This window comes from Ceratotherium simum, chromosome 7 (genome assembly GCF_057802395.1).
Source record: "Ceratotherium simum simum isolate JZ-2026a chromosome 7, ASM5780239v1, whole genome shotgun sequence".
NCBI classification, from domain to species: domain Eukaryota; kingdom Metazoa; phylum Chordata; class Mammalia; order Perissodactyla; family Rhinocerotidae; genus Ceratotherium; species Ceratotherium simum.
This window is the reverse complement of record NC_141906.1, coordinates 16606528-16626359: the sequence shown is the minus strand read 5'-3', so window position 1 is coordinate 16626359 and position 19832 is coordinate 16606528. Positions and strand designations below refer to the sequence as shown.

General features: G+C 36.0%; 1 protein-coding gene across 3 annotated transcripts in view; it reads right to left on the bottom strand.

The window, feature by feature from the left end:
- The window catches only part of BTBD10 (BTB domain containing 10), a 65860-nt gene that overhangs the window by 20235 nt on the left and 25793 nt on the right, over positions 1-19832 (bottom strand). For all 3 annotated transcript variants that reach the window (XM_087433187.1, XM_014783135.2, XM_087433188.1), the window contains one exon: positions 1059-1255. In XM_087433187.1, coding sequence (XP_087289313.1) covers positions 1059-1255 — 197 coding nt within the window. The remainder of the gene's footprint in view (positions 1-1058; positions 1256-19832) is intronic.

The following is a 19832-nucleotide window of genomic DNA, read 5'->3' as shown; positions in this document are numbered from 1 at the left end:
ATTCCTCCATGACTCAGGCTACTGAGAACACTCTGTACGGCTTTACTGATTATATAATTAGGTTTGCTGATTATATCTCCAGAGATACTCTGACACCTCCCTTTTACTGCCTGTTTCCACAATGCTGGTAGCATCCCAAAAGCAAAATTTGCTAAAGTAATAAAATAATTTATTATATCCTCTTATTCTCTTCCCAGATACTGAACTTTGCATATAACAAACTGTCAACTCTTATTTATACTTTGGTTGATTTTTAGCTTATGAGTACTAGCCTGACTTTAAGGACCTACTTAGATATTGGATTGACAACTTCTATGCTAATTAGACCCTAATATAAACGATTTTGATTCATAACAGATAATCTGAAATTACCTCATATAGTAAGTCAAAGTATTTAATCTGCCCCTTCCCCAAGGGAAAATGAAAATTAGCAAGCTCACATTGCTTATTACCTCTGCTTCAGACTGGTGCTTTATAGTTATACAATGTATTTACCTAGGGTAATAACGTTCATTTATAGTAATGAGTAGGAAGGAAGAAAAAGACCTGAGCTAGTTGCCAAGAAAGCAAATCACTTCACATCTTCCCCTTCATATTCTATCTTTATTATTAAATTTAAAACACTGCCAAAAATCAAAATAAATTACTCTATGAGGGTTATTTTAGCTTTCATTTCCTTTTTTTAGGATGATTACAAGGATTCCTATCAACAATTTACTATGAACTACTTCAAAATAAATCAATGCTATATATCTCATAAGATAAAAATCAACTTAAAAGATTTTTAAAAATCTATATATCACAGTTTTAAAGGCTTTTCAAATTACTTATTTTATAAGACTGCCCCAGACTCTTAAAAAAAATTCACTCCTAAGTTTCATTTAATAAGTTGTTTTTTCACAGCAAGAACCAAGCTAAGCTAAAATAGAAGCAACTGAATAGAAATAAGAAGTTAATTTTACCCTGAAGTATTAGGCACAATTCATTGTCATTACTACTTTAAAAAGGTAAATACATGCTTTGAAAAACTGCTGGGAACATTAGTTGATTTTACATACCAACATGGTGCTGTCGTGTTGGAGAAGTAACATTTCTAATACAAGGAGTGAGCTGAGATTCCGTTCTTTCATGAGATGAATCTCGTGATCTGTCACTTGACCTTCGTCTATCTCTTGATCTCTCATGTCCCCCACTAGCACCATGTAGACTCATTTTGGTGTGGTCAACAACTCCTTTAGCAACACGTGAGGGAGTACTGACAAGTTAGAAAAGAAAATTAACCATAAAAGTAGAACATGAGATCACAAACACTTTTAAAGAAAAAACCAATTAACATAAAACTATTAATATTTTGAAGTGCAAGAATGAAATGCTACTTTACAACTCTGAAACCCAATTTACCTCAAACTTATAGGTTTTATAAATTCTGGAACACTATGTCTTTAAAGATCATAATCCAACACAGTTTTTTAAGGATGAGAAAACTAGCCCAGAAAGGTTAACTGACTTTTGAGTTAGCAGTAGAAGTAGTAGTAGCAGTAGTAGTAAAAGAGACCCAGATTTCCTAAATATTACTCAAACGTTCTTTTGATTTCTTTGATTGTGGGGGAAAAAAGAGAAGGAAAGAGTCCAGCTTCTGGAACTCTTAAATAACTGAGGGATGGGACAAAGTAACTGGTCTCCCTGCCAAATAAAGTCTACATGCTAACTTCAATCAATTCATTTTGATTTTGATTGAACTCATTTCAAAATTGTTGAACAGTATTTCCCTAAAAAGCTTAACTGCACTGTGTAAAGTCACAGAATTTAAAATTTTTATACATCTTATGTAGAGTAAGTTTGCCCATGAGAAGTGAATAAATGAGAATGATGATTAACTAAAATAGGCTAATTGACAGAATTCATTCATATAATTATCTAAGTTACATGTACTATGCATACAATGTGCTACATGCTAGTAGAGAAGCTCCCTCAAGCAGCTTATGATTTAAGTGTAGCAGTACATAATAACGAATATGTAGAAATTTAAATAATTCAAAAGTTATCCCAAATTTCAAATATAAAATGACTAAATATATCTCAAATATATAACTAACAAATAAGTGATAGATCATAAATGCTTTAAGATCTCAGAGAAAGAAGACACTATAGATTAGGGTTAGTCACTGGTAAACCAGGAGCTGACAAATAGATAAGATTTTAATAATCAGAATACATTGCAAGTAGGAAAACTGATGGGAACAAAAATGAGAGAGCCTGACCTAACGCATTCTGGAAATTTACCATCTTAGCATATACCACGGTTCATGGTTGAAAAATATTAAAGTGTTTTTTAAAAATAGAAGGAACTTCATGGCTTTAAAGTAATAAAGACTTAGAATCAAACTGTCCTTTAACACTTAATTGCTCAACATGTTAAATGTTACTTAACATTTTAGAATCTTAGGTTCCTCATCTGTAAAATGCAGACTCTGCTTTCTAAGGTTAATATGAGGATTAAATGAAGTATAATAAACTGACGAGCTGTACCTGGCACACTATAATCACCCATTAAATATTAGTTTATTTAGTTATGACAGATGAGGATATGAAAGTTGAAAATTACAAGACTTGCTCAGAGTCACACAGTATTTAGTGGATATGCTAATAACACTGTAACCTAAGTCTTTTGATTCATTCCAGTGCCCCCTCCATAATATTATCCTGCTCTCCTTCAGGATTTAAAATTTAATTTTGTGTGTGTGTGTGTGTGAGGAAGATCAGCACTGAGCTAACATCCATGCCAATCCTCCTCTTTTTGCTGAGGAAGACCAGCCCTGAGCTAACATCTATTGCCAGTCCTCCTCCTTTTTCTCCCCAAAGCCCCAGTAGACAGGTGTATGTCATAGTTGCACATCCTTCTAGTTGCTGTATGTGGGACGCCACCTCAGCATGGCCGGACGAGTGCTGCGTCTGTGCGCGCCCAGGATCCGAACCCAGGCCACCAGTAGCGGAGTGTGCGCACTTAACTGCTAAGCCACAGGGCCAGCCCATAATTTTCTTGATGATTCAATTTTAAATCCTGCAGTGCTTCAGGGTCATCTTTTCTGCTGGCTTATTAGCTGTAACACCAGTTTTGTTATTTTAGTGATTTCTTTCATTATGAAAATCAGTTATCACCTCACTACAACAGACTACAAAGACAAAAAGAGCTGACTTTGTATTTACCCTAAGAGTTACTTCTAGGGAAATAAAGGCAACCTATCGGCCTTTATCAATCATTTGTCTCTCATAAACCTAGAGAAAAAAGAAATTCTACTTCCACTTTCTTTCTAGTGAAAAAGATCAGAGTAGAACTACATCTTTGGAACATAGTCTTTTTCTTCAAATAGAACAAATCAAAAGATCCTACTGCATTCACGTCAAAAACCTTAAAGTAGAAACAATGGAATTTCTGGCTTATGTCCTAAAGTAGAAAAAAGAAAAGAATCCATACTAATAGAACAAGGATTATATATTGGAAAAAATAACTCCTCAAATTATTCTAGCCGCTAAATTTTAAATGTGCTAAGCACATTTTCTAAACATGAATCTAATTGATAATTTAACGGACAAGGCACAAACACAACTACGACTAAGGCAAATGCAGGATAAAGGTTCAGTATGAGTAAGGGCCAAGCCGACTGATTAACTGAAAAAAGCATTTCCACCAGACATCTCTGTAGCTAAAAGATTAAACACTGCTAAGCATTCTGTTGAAATATTGGCTTCATTTCTAAACTGTCAGATTTTTAAATGAATGCAAAAGGTGTCATAACACACTTCTATCCTTTCTTTTCATTCCCAAGTGGAATGTATTCTGGATCAGACCTTCGAAATCAGATGTCATGGAAGACTAATTATGTCCTACCCTATTTAATTAAATAATTTTAGATCAGGAAAGCACTCTAAGGGCAAAAATAATTAATATGTGCAAAAGAAAATGAGGACAAGCAAGTTCAGAGGGGATAAGTGTGCTTCATGTTGCACTTAAAAGAGTTTAAGATATATGAATTGAGGACAGGTAAGGAGATGAGTTTATCAATCCCAACATCTGCTTCTAGCCAAGACAGAGTAACAAAGACTAAATTTACTTACATGTCTAAAACGACCCCCCAAAATGGACAAAATATATGAAATAATGGTTTGCAAGACACAGTACATGAGGTAAAGAAAGAGAGTGATCCCTGAAAGATGGAAAACAAATAAATCCAACAACTGCCTCAAATTACTACTTTGAGCGAGTTTCCAGAGTAAACACAGGGAGGTGAAACCCAGGCAAAGCCTGGACTCTGAGTTAAGGATATGGAGCTGAGAGGTTGGGGACAACAGGCGGCTAGAGTTCTCAGGAAAGAGTATCAGACAGAGCAGAGCAGCAGAGAGAAAACCTCAGAGATCTGCAGTCTTCCTCGAGTATTGAGCTGAGTACCAATCAGCACACATATGTGAAGAAACTACTGAGGCTAAGGAAAGAACTCACTCAAAGGATTAGAGGAAACAGCGCCTAGGACTTACATAGGGCCAGGACTAAGGCGTGTTCCCCCCTAGCCGGGCTGGAAAACCTCATAATTCCTAGGGCATTGAGGAGAGAATCTAAAGGGTCTTGGCTCTGAAATGGGAAATAATCAGACCCAAACTGAGCATCGCTCTTGTCACATCTAACAAATCTTAACAGCAAGACCTGAAAGAATCAAATTGTTTCTAAGCAACTAAACTAAATTCTCAAACAAAGCTCAAGAATATTTATAGAAATACAAAAATATCCAGCACCCAAACAAGGTAAAATTCACAATGTATGGCATCCAATAAAAAACTACCAGGCATACTAAGAAGCGGGAAAACATAACCTATAAGGAAAAAAAACTCAATCAAAATCAACCCAGAGCTGGCACATATCTTAGAATTAGAAACAAAGACATTAAAAGTCATTATAATCATATTACTCCAACAAGTTATGCTGAGATATAGAACATAAAAAAGACGCAAATCAAAATTTCTTGAGATAAAAATGACAATATCTGAGATGAAAAATACACTGAATGGAAGATTACATATTATAAAAGAAAAGATTCATGAATTTGTAGACACAGCAACAGGAAATATCCAAAATGAAACAGAGAGAAAATAGAAAAGCAGAGCATGAGTGAGCTGCAGGTCAACTTTGCTGCTGTCAGTGCCATCAAGTCAATTCCAACTCCTAGTGACCCTGTGTACAGACAGCATGGTGGAACCCTGCCTGGTCTTTTTGCGCCATCTTCTCACCTTCCAGCGTTGTATCAGACAATGCTCCACTGCTCTTCACGTGGTTTTCACGGACAATTTTTTTGCAAGTGGGTGGCTGGGTCCTTTTTCCTAGTCTGTCTTAGTCTGGAAGCTCCACTGAAACCTGTCCACCATGGGTGACCCTGCTGGTATTTGAAATACTGGTGGCAAAGCTTTCAGCATCACAGCAACAGGCCGCCACCACAGTATGACAACTGACACAAGGGTAGTGTGATTCCCTGACCCGGAAACAACCTGGGGCCAAGGTGGTGAGAGCACCAAATCTTAACCACTAGACCATCAAGGCTGGCTGGGTCAACTTTAAGTGCCTTAATATAGGTATAAATGACGTCCATAAAGGAAGAGAGGTGGGGAAGAGAAAAAATATTCAAAGAAATAATGTCTTGAAATGTAATGAAAACTACAAACCCACAGATACAACATGCACAACAAATCCCCAACACATTTGAAGGAAAAAAAAAAAAAAACATCAACCTACATTTGTTATATCCAGTAAAAATATCTTTCAAAAATAAAGGTGATAGGGCTAACCCGGTGGCACAGTGGTTAAGTTCGGTGTGCTCTACTTCAGCAGCCCGGGGTTTGCAGGCTCAGATTCTGGAAGCAGACCTACATCACTCATCATGCCATGCTGTGGCAGCATCCCATATACAAAATAGAGGAAGATGGGCACACATGTTAGCTCAGGGCCACTCTTCCTCAAGCAAAAAGAGGAAGATTGGCAATAGATATTGTTAGTTCAGGGCCAATCTTCCTCACCAAAAAAATAACTAAATAAAAAATAAATAAAGGGGAAATGCATTTTCAGACACACAGAAAAAGATGAATGAATTCATCGTGAGCAGACCTGCACTATAAGAAAAGTTAAAGAAAGTCCTTCAGGCAGAAGAAAAAATAATGCCAGATGAAAATATGAATCTACACAAAGGAATGAAGAACACTGGAAATAGTAACTACATTGGAAAATATACAATTTTTTCTTTATTGTTTAAATCTCTTTAAAAGATTAGTTTAAACAATAATTATAACAATACAGTATAGAGTTTATAATATGTATGACTATACAATAGTACAAAGTTTGGGAGGAGAGAAATAAAAGTACACTATTGTAAGGCTCTTATACTATACAACAAATGGTATAATATCACTTTAAGGTAGACTACGATAAATTAAAGATGTATATTATAAGCCATAAAGCAACCACTAAAGTAAGGAAACAAAGAATTATAGCTAATAAGCCAACAAAGGAGATAAAATGAAATCATAAAAAAGATACAATGAATCCAAAAGATGGCAAAGAAAAAAGGAGGAGGATGGGGAAACAAGAACAAACAGGACAAAGAAAATAAACAGCAAGATGACAGACTTAACCTTAACCAAATCTATAACCACGTTAAATATAAATGGGCTACGGGGGCCGGCCCAGTGGTGTGGCGGTTAAGTTCGCGCGCTCCACTTCAGTGACCTGGGGTTCGCAGGTTCAGATCCCGGGCGCAGACCAACATACTGCTTGTCAAGCCATGCTGTGGCGGCATCCCATATAAAGTAGAGGAAGATGGACACCAACGTTAGCCCAGGGCCAATCTTCCTCAGCAAAAAAAGAGGAGGACTGGCATCGGATGATAGCTCAGGGCTAATCTTCCTCACACACATACAAAAAAATGTAAATGGTCTAAGCCATAAAAGGTAAAGATTATCAGACTGGATATAAAAGCCAGACCCAACTATATACTGCCTACAAGAAACTCACTTTAAATATAAAAGTACAAAGAAGTTCAATATAAAAGGATAAGGAAAGATAAACTATGCTAACACTAGTCAAAAGAAAGCAAGAGTGGCTATATTCATATCAGACAAAGTAGCCCTCAGAGCAAAGAATATTACCAAGGCATTTCATAAGGATAAAGAGGTAAATTCATTAAGAGTACTTAACAATCCCAAAAGTACTCATGCCTCATAACAGAGCTTCAGAATACACAAAGCAAAAACTGATAAAATTACAAGGAGAACTAGACAATTCACAGTTATAGTCAGAGATTCCAATGCCCCTCTCATAATATTTAATGGAGAGAGTAGACAAAAATCAGTACAGATGAATAAGATTTGAACAACACTATCAACTGGCTTGACTTAATTGATATTTATAGAACGTTTCACCTAACAAGAACAGAAAACTCATTCTTTTCATGTGTACACAGAACATTCATCAAGACAGTCCATATTCTGGGCAATAAAATAAGTCTCAATAAATTTAAAAGAATTTAATCATACCAAGTACGTCCTCTGACTACAATGGAATCAAATTAAAATTCAATAACAGCAAGATATCTGGAAAATTCCCAAATATTTGGAAATTAAATAAGACCTTTCTAAATAACCTATGGAACAAAGAAGAAATCAGAAGGGAAAACAGAAAATTTTGAAGTGAAAGAAACCCAACATATCAAAATTTGTGGAATGGCATAACATTATAGCAATAGTTAGGGAGCAAATTATAGCATTAAATGCTTACGTTAGAAAAGGAAGGCCTAAGAAAAATCATCTCAGTTTCCACCTTAGGACACTAGACAAAGAGCAAATTAAACCCAAAGAAAGTAGAATAAAATAATAAAGATCAGAGTGGAAATCACACTAATAGAAAACAGAAGAAAAGTTGGGAAAAAAAATCAATGAAAACAAAAGCTGGTTCTTTGAAAAGATCAACGTCTAGCTATACAGATTGTGAAAAAAATCAAGAAAATACAAATTAACTATCAGAAGTGAGAGAGGTGACATCACCAGAAAGGTTACATGTATTAAAAAAATGACAGAAGAATATTATAAACAATTTTATACAAATAAATTCATCAACTTAGAAGGCCTGGATCAAATTCCAAACTACCAAAACTCACTCAAGAAGAAACAGATAAGGTAAATAGCTCTATATCTATTAAAGAAATTGAATCTGTAGTTAAGAACTTTCCCTCTAAGAAAACCACAGGCCCAGATGGCTTCACTCATGAATTCCACCAAGCATTTAAGATAGAAATAATACCAATCCTGCATAAACTCTTCCAGGAAACTGAAGAAAAGATAATAGTTCCTAACTTATTCTACGAGGCCAGCATTACTCAGATACCAAAACCAGACAAAGACATTATGATAAAACTACAAATGTATATCTCTCAGAACACAAATGCAAATATTTTATAATTTTATTTATTTTTTTTCCCCCAAAGCCCCAGTAGATAGTTGTATGTCATAGTTGCACATCCTTCTAGTTGCTGCATGTGGGACGCGGCCTCAGCATGGCCAGAGAAGCGGTGCGTCGGTGCGCGCCCGGGATCCGAACCCCGGGCCGCCAGCAGCGGAGCTCGCGCACTTAACCGCTAAGCCACGGGGCCGGCCCAAATGCAAATATTTTAAACAAAATTTTAATAATTCAAATACACTAATATATAAAAATGCCAATACATCATGACCTAATGGGATTTACCCTAAAAACCCAAGATTAGTTGAATATTCAAAATCAATGTAATTCACCATATTAACAAGTTAATAAAGAAAAAATTTGTATCTCAATATATGTAGGCAATACATTGGACAAAATCCAAAATCTATTCCTGATTAAAAAAGAAAAGAAACAAGGCCAACATCACCCTGATCCCAAAGCCAGACAAGGACAACACAAAGAAGGAAAACTACAGGCCAACACTGCTGATGAATATAGATGCAAAAATCCTCAAGAAAATATTGGCAAACCAAATACAGCAATACATCAAAAGGATCATACACCACGATCAAGTGGGATTTATACCAGGGACACAGGGATGGTTCAACATCCACAAATCAATCAGTGTGATAAACCACATTAACAAAATGAGGAATAAAAACCACATGATCATCTTAATAGACACTGAGAAAGCATTTGACAAGATCCAAGAGTTTATGATAAAAACTCTCAATAAAATGGGTATAGAAGGAAAGTACCTCAACATAATAAAGGCCATATATAACAAACCCACAGCCAACATCATACTCAATGGGGAAAAACTGAAAGCTATCCCTCTGAGAACTGGAACAAGATAAGGGTGACCACTCTCGCCACTCTTATTCAACATAGTACTGGAGGTTTTGGTCAGAGCAATTAGGCAAGAAAAGGAAATAAATGGTAACGAAATTGGCAAGGAAGTGAAACTCACACTGTTTGTAGATGACATGATTTTATATATAGAAAACCCTAAAGAATCCATCAGAAAACTATTAGAAATAATCAACAACTACAGCAAAGTTGCAGGGTACAAAATCAACTTACAAAAATCAGTTGCATTTCTAAATGAACTAACAGAAAAGAGAACTCAAGAATACAATCCCACTTACAACTGCAACAAAAAGAATAAAATATCTAGGAACAAATTTAAACAAGGAGGTGAAAGACCTATACAATGAAAACTATAAGACATTATTATTTTATTTATTTACTTATTTATTGGTGAGGAAGATTGGCCCTGGGCTAACATCATGCCCATCTTCCTCTACTTTATGTGGGACGCCTGCCAAAGTATGGCTTGATGAGTGGTGTGTAGGTCCATGCCCGGGATCTGAACCCACGAACCCGCGTGCTGCCAAAGTGGAGCGTGCAAACTTAACCACTACACCATCGGGCTGGCCCCCGATAAGACATTATTGAAAGAAATCAATGATGACATAAAGAAATGGAAAGATATTCCATGCACATGGATTGGAAGAATAAACATAGTTAAAATGTCCATACTACCTAAAGCAATCTACAGATTCAATGCAATCTCAATCAGAATCCCAATGACATTCTTCACAGAAATAGAACCAAGAATCCTAAAATTCATATGGGGCAACAAAAGACCCCAAATAGCTAAAGCAATCCTGAGAAAAAAGAACAAAGTCGGAGGCATCACAATCCCTGACTTCAAAATATACTACAAAGCTATAGTAATGAAAACAGCATGGTACTGGTACAAAAACAGACACACAGCTCAATGGAACAGAATTGAAAGTCCAGAAATAAAACCACACATACATGGACAGCTAATCTTTGACAAAGGAGCTAAGAACATACAATGGAGAAAGGAAAGTCTCTTCAATAAATGGTGTTGGGAAAACTGGACAGCCACATACAAAAGAATGAAAAGTAGACCATCACCTTTCACCATAAACAAAAAAGAAAAGGAAAAAAAAAAACAAAAAACCTCAGCAAAGTAGGAATACAGCAGAATTTCATCAGCTGGATAAAAGATATCTACGGATATCTTAGATGTCTACAGCCGACCTGGTACTTAGTGGTCAAAGACCAAATGCTCTCCTCCTAAGACCAGCAACAAGACAAGGATCTCTACTCTCACCACTTCTATTAACCAACGTACTGAAGAATCTAGCCAGAGCAATATGGCATGAAAATGATATAGAAGGCAACCAGATTGGAAAAGAAGTAAAACTGTCCTTATCTACAGACAACATGATCATCTATTGTAGACTCCAGTACAAAAAGTTACTAGAATTAATGAGTTTAGTGAGGTCACAGAATACAAGATCAATATTTAAAAATCAACTATATTTCTATAAACTAGCAACAATCAGAAATTGAAATTTTAGGGGCCGGCCCCGTGGCTTAGCAGTTAGATGCGCACACTCCACTACTGGCAGCCCAGGTTCGGATCCTGGGCGCACACCGATGCACCACTCGTCCAGCCATGCTGAGGCGGCGTCCCACACACAGCAACTAGAAGGATGTGCAACTATGACATACAACTATCTACTGGGGTTTTGGGGAGAAAAAGGGAAAAAAAAAAGGAGGAGGATTGGCAATAGATGTTAGCTCAGGGCCGGTCTTCCTCAGCAAAAAGAGGAGGACTGGCATGGATGTTAGCTCTGGGCTGATATTCCCCACAAAAAAAAAAAAGAAGAAGAAAAGAAACTGAAATGTTAAAAACACCACCATTAACAATGACATCAAAAAACTGAAATATTTAGAGGGCCGGTCCCGTGGCGCAAGCGGTTAAGTGCACGCGCTCCGCTGTGGCAGGCCAGGGTTTGCCGGTTCAGATCCCGGGTGCGCACGGATGCACTGCTTGTCAAGCTATGCCGTGGCGGCATCCCATATAAAGTGGAGGAAGATGGGCATGGATGTTAGCCCAGGGCCAGTCTTCCTCAGCAAAAAGAGGAGGATTGGCAGATGTTAGCTCAGGGCCGATCTTCCTCACACAAAAAAAACCCTGAAATATTTAAGGATACATCTGACAAAAGATGTGCAAGACCTGCATTCTAAAAACTACAAAATATTGCTAAGAGAAATTAAAGAAGACCTAAATAAATGGAGAAATTTACCATGTTCACAAGTCAAAAGACTCAATATTGTTAACATGTCAATTCTCCCCAAGTTGATCTATAGATACAACATAATTCCAATTGAAAACCAAGCGAGTTTCCTTGTTAAAAGTGACAAACTGGGGCCCGACCGGGTGGCGTAATGGTTAACTTCACACGCTCCACTTCGGCGGCCCGGGATTCACAGGTTCGGATCCCGGGCGCAGACCGATGCACCACTTATCAAGCCATGCTGCGGCGGTATCTCATATAAAGTAGAGGAAGATGGGCATGGATGTTAGCCCAGGGCAAATCTTCCTCAGCAAAAAAGAGGAGGATTGGCAGATGTTAGCTCAGGGCTAATCTTCCTCAAAAAAAAAAAAAAAGTGACAAACTAATCCTAAAATTCATATGGAAATGCAAAAGACCTAGAATAGCCTAAATAACTTTAAAAAGAACAGAGTTGAAATACTTAAACTGATTTTAAGTCTTATTATAAAGCTATAGGAATGAACACAGTGTGCTATAGGCATAATGACAGACAAGCAGACCAACGGATTAGAACAGGACCTACATACATATATATGGACAACTCATTTTCAATAAGGGTTCAAAGTCAACTGAAGTCTTTTCACCAAATGGTGCTGAAACAAACGCATATACAATGAATATTCCACTTCCAGCACCTCTAGGGGAAAAAAAAAGAACTCTGACCTAAAGCTCACATCACATACAAAAGTGAACTCAAAATGGACCCCAAACCTAAATTTGAAACCTAAAACTATAAAACTCCTAGGGAAAAAAGCACAACTCATTTAAAAATAAATCGATATAGTGGATTATACCAAAATTTAAAACTTTTGCTCTTCAAAGACACGGTTAAGAGAATGAAATCATATATCTGATAAGGGACTTGCATCTAGAATATATACAAAAAACGCTCTAAGTAATGGGCAAAAGATTTGAGACATATAAATGGAAAACATAAGTACATGGAAAGATGCTGAATATTATTAGTCCTTAAAACCACAAATTAAAATCACAAAGTGACATCATGACACATCTATTTGAATGGTTAAACAAAAACAATGACCATATCGGGGCTGGCCTGGTGGCACAGTGGTTAAGTGCACGGCAGCCTGGGGTTCATGGGTTCAGATTCCAGGCACGCACCGATGCACCACTTGTCAAGCCATGCTGTGGTGGCGTCCCATATAAAGTAGAGGAAGATGGGCACAGATGTTAGCCCAGGGCCAATCTTCTTCAGAAAAAAGAGGAGGATTGGCATTGGGTGTTAGCTCAGGGCTAATCTTCTTCACAAAAAAAAAAAAAAGAAAAGAAAAGAAAAAGAATGACCATATCAAGTGTTGGTGAACATGTGTATGAAATGGAACTCTCATTAATACTCCTGGTGGTGATATAAAATGCTATCACCACTTTGGAACTCTTCTGGAAAACAGTTTGATAGTTTCTCAAGAAGTTAAATATACACTAGCCATATGATCCAGCCATTCTATCTTAGGTATTTACCCAAAAGAAATGAAAGTGTATGTCCATATAAAGCTATCAACATTGTTAGCAGATTTATTTGTAATAGCCCAAAACTGGAAACAACCTAAATGTCTATGAACAGGTGAATGGATAAACAATCTGTGGTATATCCATACAATGGAATATTACTCAACAATAAAAAGGAATGAACTACTGATGCAAGTTACAATATGGATCAAGCTCAACATAATCATGCAGAGCGAAAGAAGCCAGATCCCCTCCGTTCCCAAACAAAGGTACATTTATATTAAATTCCAGGAAATATAAACTAACATATAGTGTCAGAAAACAGACTGGTGGGTTGTCTGGGTTGCAAAGAGAAGATGAAAAGGGTTACAAAGGACTCCAAGGAAACGTTCGAGTATGATGGATATGTTCATTATCCTGATTGTGGCGCACAATTCACAAGTGCACACATATGCCAAAACTTATCAAATTGTACACCAGAATTCGCCTCTTGGCCAAAACACAGTGTGCTTAAGGCTACCCTCCCAGGAAGTTGCTATTTAGCCATTTCAATTACACTTAAGTAATATAAGTCATGCCTTTCTTCTAATAGTTAATCTTTTCTTCTCAAGCTTTTCTCACCAGAGTTCACTAAATTCTCTGTAACCAACCTACACAAATTCTTGTATCCCTCTTATAATTTCATGTTCTCACAAAACCAAAAGAGTTTCTATAATCAGCTACCATCTCCAACTGATCACCATTTGAAAACCTCACAGATCAACATTTATTATACAACAAAGTTATTACAGAAACCCAAACCAGAACCCTTTCTCATGAATCCTCTAAGATCACAATTTTCATCAACTAAGGAATATCACTTCCAGCACCTCTAAGTTATGTAAATAAATTGACCTTAAACGCAAACCCTATTGCCAAAAGAAAATATTTCTATTTGTAAATTTTGTAACTTTATAAGCTAATAAGGCTTCTGACTTCTTTATCTTACACCAACTTTTCACTTAACTTCAAAATCATGCTTTAACGTACAAGGTAAATCAACAGGCAGTAAGTCTCTCCAAAAAGTGTTAAATCTTACTAAAAATGGTCACTCTCAGATGCAAATATCTATTTACATCAAACTTTAGAATATTAATTTTGTATGAACTTCTGCAAACGACTTTGCCACCTCATTTGTTTAAAAATTCTAATTATAGCAACATCTTCCAATGGCAGGCAGGTTCCTAAGGACTGAAGAGAAACGTATGAGTCTCTATTATTTTGTTCAATGAAACTACAGACTCCTACAGGAGAAAAAATAATACTAAAGTAATATGTATAGAATTTTAAAAATTTTAACACAAACCATGCAACTCTCTGAATGGATAAATAAACTGTGGTACATCCATACAATGAAATACTACTCAGAAATAAAAAAAGAACTACTGATATGTACAACAATGTGAATGGATCTCAAGGGCATTATGCTGAATGAAAAAACCCAAACCCAAAAGTTTACATACTATCAGATTCCATTTACATAATATTCTCAAAATGACAAAATTATAGTGATGAAGAACAAATCAGGGGCTGCGGAAGCTAGGGATGGTGAAAGGGCGTGACTCTAAAGGGGTAGCTTGAGGGAGTTTCTTTGTGAAGATGAAACAGTTCTGTATCTTGATTGTGGTGGTAGTTACACGAATCTACAGATGTGATAAAATATAATAGAATATACACCAGAAAAAAAAAAGGAGTGTATATAAAAACTGATGTCTACAGTTTAGTTATAGTATTGTACCAATGTCAATTTCCTGGTTTGATAAGGTACTACATTTATGTGAGATGTTATCATTGAAGGAAGCTGAGTAAAGCGTACCCAGGAATCACTGTACAATATTTGCAATTTCTTGTAAATACAAAATTATTTCACAATAAAAAGTTCAATAAACATAACAAAAAAGGCAATAGACAATGTAGAGATAGAGAAAAAAAGCAAAGCTATAACCAATAAACTCAGTGATATAAAAAAAGATATTATATCCATAAAACAAGGACAGGGATGCTATTTTTTTTTTAATTTAAATGAGAAAGACTTTAAAAATTCAAAACAATAGCAGAAATTTTTAAAGGTTACTTGAAGGGTTAAAAGAAAAAGTTGGGAATAAAAGAAAGAGAAAGAAATGGAAAATAAGAAAAGATGAGAAAAGTAGAGAACTAATGAAGGAGGTCAACATTCAACTAATATATGCTCCAGAGAGAACAGAGAGGAGTGAATTACCAAAGAAATAATACATGAAAAATTTCCAGACGTAACTGATATTACTAGCACTGCTGATACTTTAGAGAAAATTGTTGTAACAAACACACAAAACTAAAATATCTACAAAGTGAATGGTACACTTATATATGTCACCTTTATGTACTATACACATGGTACAACCTTACATGATAGCACTTTCCTGGTTGAGGAATTATCGTACTTATCTTTAAACACTTCCAGCAACTAGTATCATAACCTGGTGCATCTTATTAATGTACGTTGAATTTAGCTGAAGTTTCAGGGTATAACATCTAAGCATTTCCCTTCTTCAATTGTTTATTCCTTGTCAAACACTATCATAAATGTGTGTGTGTAGAGCTACAGATATGAAGCTTTACAGTTTACAAGATGTTTTAAACACTGAATGAAGCTTTAAAAAACAGATTTTTTCTTAAAGATGAAGTGCGCATTTTTGTCAATTTCGGATTAGCTGTTCCTATCCATTTGAGTTAGTCTGTCCTTATTAAAGAAGCAATATTTTAAAACCTATTTTTATTTGGGGGGAAAATAAGTGTTTTTATTACTACAACAAATATCATATTTTATGTTCTGCTTTTTTTAACTAAACCTTTTAACTGATTTTATATTAATATATTTTTGAAGCAATTAATTTGCATATGCTTTTTATAAGCATTTTTAATGTGTTAAGAGTTGGCAAACTTGCTCATGGGATGAATTCCACCCATTACCGGATTTTGTAAATAAAGTTTTATTACGGGCCGGCCCCGTGGCTTAGCGGTTAAGTGCGCGTGCTCCACTACCGGGTTCGGATCCCGGGCACGCACTGAGGCACCGCTTCTCCGGCCGTGCTGAGGCCGCGTCCCACATACAACAACTAGAAGGATGTGCAACTATGAATACAACTATCTACTGGGGCTTTGGGGAAAGAAAAAAGGAGGAGGATTGGCAATAGATATTAGCTCAGAGCCGGTCTTCCTCAGCAAAAAAAGAGGAGGATTAGCACGGATGTGAGCTCAGGGCTGATCTTCCTCACAAAATAAATAAATAAATAAAGTTTTATTAGAACACAACCATGCCCATTCATTTATATATTGTTTATGGCTGCTTTCACTCTATAATGGCAAAATTGAGTAGCTGTGACAGAAACTGTATAGCCCACACAGCCAAAAATATTTACTATCCAGCCCTTTACAAAAAATGTTTGCTAATCCCTGCGATGTGTCAGTAACTGTGATAACATAAGAAATGCTATCAAACTTCTAAATCTATTTTCAACAGATTTAATGCAAATTTCTCTCTCATCTTTTCCCTTTTTTGCCAATTAGCCTTTTCTGTAAGTTTTTTGTTCTACTGCTTAATAGATATATTGTAAGTTTCCCAAGGAACAAAGGGTAATTCCTCAAAGGGCAGTTCTCAACTGAGGAATGGACTCTGCTCTCAAAGACCATCTGTAAATCTGTTTTTGATGCATTTTTTCCATAGAAATATTTTAAATGATACTTAAATCCCAGATTACCTCACAAAAGACAACTTTGGCAAGACATATATAGTCCAAGAATAGTTTTAATACTAGTCCTAAATCCTAACATCTTTCTCTTCTTCCTAAAATCCCATTGTCAGATATGTCAGCAATTCTAGTGAGGCAGAAGCAGCAGGGAGTTTGATATACTGTTGTATGATCGCTCTAAGATCATCTTTTCTTTGAAGTCAAATGGAGGCCTAGATATTAAAATTTTAACAGAAAAGTACCCTTTATGGCCACACTTTAACATTTTACTACCAAGGCAGAAGTTTTCCCAACTGATAAAAATTAATTTCATCCAAACAGTGAAGGAGCTGGAGGTTTCTTTTGCTTTTAAAATGCTTATTACCTTGTTTCTGGCTTTTGAACTTTTTTAATAAAGGCAAGCATCTCCCCAAATTGAGGAGTCTCTAAATTGAAGCCATAATATCTGAATGTTATACTGCTAATTATTTTAGTTCTAAAAAATACCACGGTTTTAAGTCATCAATAGATATCAGGTGTCTGCAACATACAACAACTAAAGCCTATAATAACTAAAAGTATTCTTATCCTGTCCCATAGCAATGTTTTTAGTTTTATCATGCATTCACTCTACCAAATATTTACTGAACACCTATCATATGCTACTTACTATTCTAGTCCTGGTGGATATAACTGAGAAAGTATCTGCCCTGAAAATTAATACATTCTAGTGGAGAAAAATATAGACCATATTACAAATAAATACATTAAATATCATATGGCAATAACCGCTACAAGAAAAAATAAAGCAGGGTAAAGAAGAGACAGAGTCATCATTTTGAGGTGGGAGGTTCTATTTTACATAGAGTGGTCACAGTAGGACTCTCTGAGGAGAAGATGTCTGAACAAAGACCTAAGGAAGTGAGAAAGAGAACTAAAGAACAAATAAGGGAAAAGTGGTACAAAGACCCTGTGGCAAGCATAATCGTTGGCTTTTTCAAGGCATTCAAGAAGGCCAGGATAGCTGGAGCACAGAAAGCAAGGACAGTGTTAAAAGACGAACTCAGAGAGACAAGGCTAGGATCAGATCGTGAAAGGCCTTGAAGGAATGTTTAAAGGGTTTTTGCTTTTGATCTGAGTGAAATGGATACCACTGAAGTGTGAATTACATGATCTAACTTATGTTAGATCAAGCGGACAATGCGAGAAAGGGGGTAAAGGTAGAATCAAGTGACCATTTCAGAGGCTACTGCAAATAATCCAGGTGAGAACTAAAAGTGACCTTGACCAGGGTTGTAGTAGTGTTTGTGGTAAAGAGTGGACTAGACTATTGAAGAATAAGACTTTAGAATTTGATAGATTAAACGCAGGAGGTGCGAGAGAGGAGTCAAAGATGACTCTATGACTTTGGCCTGAGCAACTAACAGAATGGAGGTTCCATTTACTTAATGCGAATGAAAGTGGGAGGATTAGGTCTGAAAGTATAAGTGTATCTTAGACATGTTAAGAATGAGATGTTTATTAGACATCCAAATGGAGATACCAAATAGGGAGTTAGAAACATAAGTCTAAAGTTCAGGGGAAAGGTCCAGGTTAGAGATAAAAATTCAGGAGTTGAAAAATCACTATATATTTGATATTCTCAAGCAACTCCCTACCAGAGAAAATAATAAAGTATTTCTAAAAAATAGCTAACCACTATTAATAACAGAGCAGATCTAAATTAACGGTCAGAAAGATATATTTTATATCTATTCATTCATTCAACAAATATTTATTAAATGACTACTTTGTGCCAGTTACTCTTCTGGGTGCTGGTCATGATTGAGAATAATATTATAATGCAAACACAATTAAGTACTTTTAACGGTGCTTTAAAAAATTATAATTATTTTTAAAAGACTTTTGTAGTATCTTTTCTATTTATCAGTAAAGGGAAAAAGAAAATAAAACCAATGGAAAAAAGATATGAAGTACAAATAAAAGATTCAGTTTTAGAAATATTTATCAAACGATTGTGAATATTTTAACAAATTAGTTTCACAAAACAGGTTTCTTGAGAGAAATTACAGCAATCCCACAATCATTAGTACTTCCAACTGGCCTTTTGAAAACACAAACTGACTTGTTTCACTAAATTCCCACCTCTATACTTCATACTAAAATTTTAAGCAGTAAAAAAATTAAAAATCTAAACTATACTGCAATTAGATTGATAAAATTAAAGAATAAGAGAATGCGCATCAGATGCCCTTTGATGTTGGTCATTCAATATGCTTAACTATCCTAAGAAATAACCATAGAAACATAGAATCTAAGTTTAGGAAAAACCTTTTAGGAAATCTAGTCCAAACACCCATCTAATTCCTGAATCTCATCTACAAAGTCCTCATGAAGTCGCTGACCTACTACTGTTAATAAGAAGAAAGAGTAACTTGTTTTTTCTTTTTAACAGTTTTGTTCTATCTTTGGAAAGCTCTGACTCTTAGGCAGTTTTTCCTTAACGTTAAAGGTTAATTGAACCTTTGTACCTGACCCTAGTTCAGGGTTTTGGATCAATTAATTCTTTGTTACGGGGAACTGTCCTGTGCACTGTAGGATGTTTAGTAGCACCTCTGGCTAGATGCTAGTAGTACTCCCTTCCCCCAGCTGTAACAACAAAAAACGTCTTCAGACATTGCCAAATGCCCAATGAGGAGCAAAATCACCTCTCTAGTTGAGAACCACTGCCCTAGTTCTATCAGCTAGGACCAAATAACAACACTAATATTTGAGCATTTATTACACACCAGGCACAATACTGAGCACTTTATGTATATTTTCATTTAACCTCAAAACCATTTTACAGTTGAGAAAACAGAAGCTTAGAGGCTAATCAACTTACCTAAAATAAGTGGCAGGTCTGAGATGCGACCTAAGGAGTTCAATGTCAGAGCTCATGCTTTTAAT